The sequence below is a fragment of the Benincasa hispida genome, chromosome 10 (assembly GCF_027475165.1).
Source record: "Benincasa hispida cultivar pf3 chromosome 10, pf3_genome.v1.1, whole genome shotgun sequence".
In the NCBI taxonomy this organism is placed as follows: domain Eukaryota; kingdom Viridiplantae; phylum Streptophyta; class Magnoliopsida; order Cucurbitales; family Cucurbitaceae; genus Benincasa; species Benincasa hispida.
Window position 1 is genome coordinate 16,485,045 of NC_143487.1, and position 7,256 is coordinate 16,492,300.

General features: G+C 34.3%; 1 protein-coding gene across 1 annotated transcript; it reads left to right on the forward strand.

Moving 5' to 3' along the window:
- The first annotated feature begins 4,801 nt into the window (after window positions 1-4,801).
- Window positions 4,802-6,877, forward strand: LOC120087878 (GDSL esterase/lipase At1g06990-like). Its single transcript, XM_039044878.2, has 3 exons — window positions 4,802-5,463; window positions 6,113-6,374; window positions 6,470-6,877. The coding sequence occupies exons 1-3, from the start codon at window positions 4,840-4,842 to the stop codon at window positions 6,676-6,678; spliced, it is 1,095 nt and encodes a 364-aa protein (XP_038900806.1). The 5' UTR covers window positions 4,802-4,839; the 3' UTR covers window positions 6,679-6,877.
- The last annotated feature ends 379 nt before the right edge of the window (window positions 6,878-7,256 follow it).

A 7,256-nucleotide genomic window follows, 5' to 3' on the forward strand; every position in this document is an offset into this window, starting at 1 on the left:
ATTTCCACTTGAATCTGAACTAGCTGCTGGCATTCATGGCTGATGAAGTGCTTGCATGTTGAAGATTGATAAAAACCTTATAATTGAAGAAGAGAGATGATGATTGAGCTGAAGAAAAGTTTTTCCTGCACTCATCTTCTTCTTTCTCTCAAAACCCATAAAAATAAACTTCACAAATTCACTCAAATTCGAGTTCCACCACTCAAATTCAAGGTTGAGAATAATAGAGAAGATCTCTTGGTGGTTCACTAACACTTTGGAGCTGAATTGACGTGAAGAGCAGCTTAGATTTGGGAGAATTCATCAAAGGTATGTGAAACTTGAAACCCACTTTTGATTTTTTGAAATAGCATGCTTTAGAACTCAAATTAAATATAATTAGAGTGCTTATTGATTCTGTTTGCTTCCATTGCATGCTAGTATATTCTATCAAATTGTATTGGATACAATTAATTACATGATTTATTATAAAGTTTATTTGAATGAGATTCAAATTATAACTTTATAATATGGAGAATTAATTTATTTGAATATGATTCAAATACTTAATTATTTATTTGGAAGAGATTCAAATTAAAGTGAATCTGCAGAAGATAAATATTTAAATAGGATTTAAATATTTTAAACATTTTAATATGAGGTATTAAATGGGAAGATATTTTCTATTAGATATTATTAAATATTTAATTTAAAATATATGCATAGGGATTCTTCTAATAGAATTAGGAGTGACCTCGTAAAAATCTATAACTCTACCGTCATTGTGCAGAGATCTATCTCCCAAGAAAACTCTCCCAATTTTTAGAGAAAGGTTCTTTAAAAATTCTTCTTCCCTATTCCCTCAAGAGTGGTTCCCACAAGCCAGATCCTTGCCAGAGTCATAACAAGGAAAATCTCGTGGAAAAGGAAAACTACTGATTCAAGGAGAAGATTTGCTGCATTTATGGATTGACAAAGGTATGTTGTTTAACCTTTTCTTAATTATTTGTATTTTTAATTCGTTCAAGAAATTAAAGAATATGATCACACATTTTCGCCGATATTCAATTCCCTTCAATTAGTATCAGAGTCATGAAGGGGGAAAATAATATATGTAGAACTGATACACCAACAAAGTGATTATACTTTAATTACTATAAACAATACACGTAATCAAACTCGAATGAAAGCCAAATGGCGTAAAAGGCTTAAATATGAGAATAATCAAAGACTTGAAAAAACCTTAAAACCTTTGGAGACTTCACAACGTAGTTGAGGCACGCTTCTAAGCGCTGTCCTGAAGACAATTATTTGCTCTGCACGGGCTGTAAGTAGACTACAACAATCGTGTCAGCATGATACAACTAGGGTTGGCAAAAATCCCTACGGGGTTAGGTCCCCACCTTGATCGAGATGGGGAATCTCCGGTTTGATTGGGGATGGGGATCAAATCGGAGATCCTAACTGGGTCTCCGCCCCGCCCCCGTACCCGATTAAATTTTTTATTTTTCTATTTTTGTTGACACTTGTCCTTCTCCCACTTACTATAATAATTTCTCTAATTCATCTTGACCCGTGAAAACACCTTCCGACATGTGTCAACATATCCCACGGTCTCCATCATTGGTTGACAGCATGAGATTCATACTTGACCTCGTGACGATTTAACTACGGCTTCTCCTCTCTCTCCTCGAAACCTGTCCCTTCTATCTTGAGAGGCAAGATGTGAGAGTTTGGAGCCCTAATCCTTTGGATGGGTTCTCGTACAAGTCTTTCTTTTAGTGTCTGATTAATCCTTCTCTTTTGAATGAGGCGATTTTTTTTGTCCTCATGGAGGATTAAGATCCCTAGAAAGATTAGATTCTTTACTTGACAGGTTCTTCACGGGCGTATCAATACTTTGGATAGGCTTGCTAGGAAGATGCCTTCGCTAGTTGGTCCCTTCTGTTGTATTCTTTGTTGGAAGGTAGAGGAAGACTTGGATCATATTCTTTGGCATTGTGATTTTGCGAGCCTTGTTTCGGGCTACTTTTTTCAGACTTTTGGTTAGATGTATGCTTGTCACAAAGGTTTTAGAGAGATGATTGAGGAGTTCGTCGTTTGGAGAGATAGCTTTTTCTCTGGCTTGCTAATGTTTGTGCTATTGTTTGGGTTTTGTGGGGTGAGAGGAGTAATAAAGTGTTTAAGGGGCTTGAGAGGGAAGCTAGAGAGAGTTGGTCTCTTGTTCGCTTTCATGTGTCTCGCTGGGCTTCGATCGAAAGTTTTTTTTTTTTTTTTTTTTAATTGATTGATATGATCTTATTTAGTTAGAGTCCCTTTTTGTAGTGGAATTTTCCTTTTTTGTGGGCTAAATTTTTATTTGTACATGTATTTTTTCATTTTTTTTCCTTCATAAAAGTTGTTCAATTTAAAAGAAGTACGTGGAAAAGAGGGGTCTGCCTCAATATTGGAGAAACTATCGATGTATAAAAAATATTGGTGGAATATCATAACCCATTTCAAATCGTCTTTCTTTTTTCTTTTTCTTTTTCTTTTTTTTTTTTGGGTACATTCAAACAAAAAATTCATTTCCTCTCAAATCTGGGGGATTAAACAGGAGGTTAGAACTTTGTGAACCTTCCCAATTCACTAACAAAGAGGATATTTAAGCCGAAACTAAAAACTAGAAACTAGCTAGAATTCGATTCTTTTCCCAATATTTGATTGGAAAATTGGAGGAAATAACAAAATCGAGGAGTACTTTTTTATTTTTGTCATAAAACAAAAATAATAAGATTTTCGGTAAAAGCGTACTGCGCACATGACATACATTGTGTAATTGCTATACTGTGTATAAATTCTCAATAAAAATACAGTGTAAATGGAATCGTTCGTTATGAGATCGTATATCAATTCTCAAAAGAAATATAATGTAAATGTATATTTCATTTAAATTATATCATTTTTTTTCTTGTATTTTTTTAATTACATTTTATTCATTATCATCTTATTAATATTAGTATACCATTAATTTGTTTTTTTGACAAAAAAATAAATATTCACTTTTGCAATTTTACTATTTTTGCTATACCTCTACAATGAGTTAGGCTTCTTTAGTAGATTTTGTGGTTGGAGTTATAAATATAGTGTACTTGTTAAAACTTAAATGAAAATGAAAGTATGAATACAACATAATTGTAAATAAACGAAATTCCTTCATGATTTTTCTCCAAATTATATTTATTTTCGTATAGAAACGCGTAAGAATGGCAGGTTGTACTTAAAAAGAAACATATAAATAAGAATTACACTATAAATATTTGAAATATATGGGTGTATATATAAATATATATATTTTTTGTTTAGTTTAATAATAATAATAAAGATAACAAAAATACCCTAAATCTCATCTTCTTCGTATTCTTAACTTAGCTGTCCCAAAATCTCTTTTTCTCCTCCTCAATCTCATGTGTGCAATCGTTGATTCAACAACTCTTTCTTCATATTTAAAGTTGGCTTTCAAGATTCTATGAGCAAAATGGTCAGATGGAATAAAAATGATGAAAATGATGAAACTCCCATATTTAAAGTTGGCTTTCAAGATTCTATGAGCAAAATGGTTAGATGGAATAAAAATGATGAAACTCTCTACCAACGCAATCATATTTCCAATAGCCACATCTCCTGAAGTTGCAATTCTTTCAAATACTCACTTGCCAACTTCATTGTTACAATCAACTTTGCTCTTTCTCACATTGGATGAAGTCCATCGTTTAATGACCCCCGTCGCCTGGTCGTCATCTTCCATCGCATACACAAGTTCTATAGGTAGCTGGAAACGTTAAGGACAATATTGGGTGATTTTTAATTTTTTTTTCTGAAATATTTAGATATTGTGTATTTGTGGTTTTAGAATATTTAGCTATAGTGTATTTGTAGCATTCAAGTTGTTTTTGAAGTAGTGTATCTTTGCATTCTCGTCTGTACTTAATTTTATTGTTTTAGGATAGTTTTGTCATTTATTAATTAGTATTTTCTATTAAATTAATTCGTTTTGCTATTTACTTTTCTAAATGAAACTTTAAAATTTGTTATTTTTATTTGATTCTGATGAACATCGTTGGATATCTGAATTTTAAACAACGGTTCAATGCTTCTGTCATTCGAATACTTTGGGCTAGGCCCTGAGTTTCCTTCTGGGCCGGTTGGAAGGCCCATTCATTAACTTCCCGCACCTGAGACCCTCTAATGGACGCTAATTCCCAATTAGGCTCACTTACACGTGGATCCCCTCAGGCCTCAGAGACTTACGATATGACCTTAATCTTACACTAAATACTGTTCCTATCATGGTCGTTCACGTCATAATTGTCATACACCTGTAACACCAACAATTCCTTGACTGCATTAATCAAAGGAAGAAATTCTAACCTAGCTAGCTTCTGCTTTAACTGTCTAAAAGTTCAAATATTGCTACTTCCTAACAAATAAACTTAAATTATTGTTTTGTTTCTGTTTCAGATTTAGCTCGTAATCATATCAAAAATAGAAGTGATCATCTTATGATAGTACTTGTTTTTTACTTCATCAGACTTGCATGATCATCCAAATTAGAAACTCCAATGCTTTAATCTCTGGTTTTTATATTCTACAAATGACTTAAAAGAAAATTAGAAGAAGAAACAGAACTTCTACCTGATTTATCTGTATAGTTTATGTGTGAAATTCGCCTAAGCGTCTAGGTGATATCTTCTTTATTTTAATGGTTTCCCAATAATGTAGCCATGCGCAACCTCTATCCAACTGATATAAATGCATAAACTTTGACAACAAGAGTATACAAAAAAGAAAAAACAAAATAAACAAACAAACAAACCTGCTATGGCTGCGGCTAACTTCATTGCTCTGGCAGTGCACATGATTTGGCTGCTTCTTAGCAAACCATGCAATGCTGTAGAGCCTAAAACTTCACGAGCTTTTCCTGCGATTTTCATATTTGGTGATTCCACAGTTGATACCGGTAATAACAACTACATCCTCACCTTGTTCAAAGCCAATTACAAACCATATGGCAGAGATTTCCCTGGCCAGATTCCCACAGGAAGGTTCTCCAATGGAAAACTCGTTCCTGATATTCTGGCATCCTTATTAGGGATAAAGGAACTAGTTCCTGCATTTCTAGATCCCAAGCTATCTGATGATGACCTGAGAACCGGTGTTAGTTTTGGGTCAGCAGGGTCTGGTTATGATGATCTTACTACTACTATATCCGGTGTCATTCCAGTGCTAAAGCAGATTGATCTTTTTGAGAATTACATTCAAAGACTAGAAAGAATTGTGGGTGAAGAGGAGGCTAAAACGATTCTCAGTGGTGGTTTGACTGTTGTAAGTGCAGGAACTAATGATTTCCTTTTTAATTTCTATGACATTCCTAGAAGGTCATTGGAGTACGACATCAGTGGTTACCAAGCCTTTGTGCATGGCAGGCTACAAAGTTTTATCAAGGTAAAGTAACTGATGCAAATTTTAAGTTCAACCATATCCATGATCGTGTAAAATTTTATAGTTCACATTCTCTAACAAAATTCAAGGGCATACGACGCATTGCATTACCAGGGCAGACCTAGAGTAAACATCAATTATAAGGACTTATCATGCTCATTTGTTATTCACCAATTTTTCATCTTTCTGAATTATTCCCTAGAAAATGTGACTTCACACCAATAAATAGAAGTTTCTCCTTATTCTTTAAGATAGACCTACCAGTAGACTTTACATCAGAGAAAATTACACTTTTGATCCTTAAAGTTTGAATTTGGTAGCATTTTGGACCTTGAATTTTCAAAATTGATGTCAAGTTTGATTTTGGTAGCATTTTAGTCTCTACCATCAATTTTCCGTTACAGCAGGACCAAAATGCTACCCAAATCAAATATGAGAGGCTAAAATGTCGAGATTTAAAACTCAAGAACAAAATGTTACCAAACCCAAACTTTAGAGATCAAAAGTGTAGTGAAGTTTTGTTCCATTGTACCCAAAGCAAGGGAACCAAACAGGTTGCAGACCACAAATGGTAGACTAAGCCAAAAAGTAAGTAGGAGCTTCCAGCAGTGTGTAGTTAAGCAGCTAAGTATTTTATTGTGAGAATGGATAGGGATTGTATCAGCTTGGATGTCGCAACATGCTTGTAGCAGGGCTTCCTCCAATTGGTTGCCTGCCTATTCAAGAGACTTTAGCATTCCAGGATCCTAAAAATCGAAAATGTGTGGAACATCAAAACTCAGATTCCCAAAATTACAATCACAAGCTCACCAAGTTACTGCACGATTTACAAGAACTACTTCCTGGAAGCACAATTCACTACGTTGACATTTACAATCCAGTGATCGACATAATTAAGCATCCACAAAAATACGGTAAGCGGTGAAATTAGGCTATCTGACCAAAATTTGGTTTATCATTATTATTAGTAAACTTCACCTAGTTTTGTTTGACGCATTTCATCAAACAGGTTTCGTACAAACTACAAAAGGGTGCTGTGGTACCGGTTTGGCGGAATCAGGACCCCTGTGTAATCCAAAGACACCAACGTGTGAGGAGCCTAAGAAATACTTGTTTTGGGATAGTGTTCATCCTACTGAATCAACCTACTACTTCGTTTCCAACTCCATTCTCAAGCAACTCGGCTCCTATCTGATTCAGAATCGATCTTCTCCCTAAGCCGTCTACGTAAATAGTCTAAACATTCCCCATTGGGGCATCGGACAGTAGAAATTGAAACATGTTGTTTGAGATTTCCTAGTTCTTGTGAAAATAATATTGTTCTCGATTCATAAGCAGTACAAAATCAATGAAAATTTGTAAAAAGAACAGTTCGAGATCCCTTATGGTGAAGTAAATGGAGAATTCTTCGACGAAACGAGATGATCGATTGCGATTGCAAAGTTTCCTCAGCTCCGTCGCCCTCCAATTTTGCCGATAAGAGATCATCCATTATTCGTTTCTGTTGTGATGAAACCAAAAATACATGTGGGAGAATCGAGAGTAAGTTCACTTACAACATTAGTATGTTTTTTTTTTTAATTCATTCAAATAGTTTGGTTGGATCCACGTCGGGTGAGATATATACCAAGAATTTTCTCTATGGAATCTCGGATAAGATTAACATCGAGTTTTTATATATATCATAAATCTTACCTAATTTTTTAAAATTTCATCTTTCTCAAAATTTAAAAATGTTCCATTTGAAAAATCTATTTTGATAATTAAAAGCCTATTTGGAATTTTTGAAAACATAA

Excerpts from the sequence above, each read along its gene's own strand:
- LOC120087878 (XM_039044878.2), top strand. The coding sequence starts at position 4,840 with ATGGCTGCGGCTAACTTCATTGCTCTGGCAGTGCACATGATTTGGCTG. Across the intron at positions 5,464-6,112 it reads GGCTACAAAGTTTTATCAAG|GGATTGTATCAGCTTGGATG; the intron begins GTAAAGTAACTG and ends GAGAATGGATAG. Across the intron at positions 6,375-6,469 it reads TAAGCATCCACAAAAATACG|GTTTCGTACAAACTACAAAA; the intron begins GTAAGCGGTGAA and ends TTCATCAAACAG.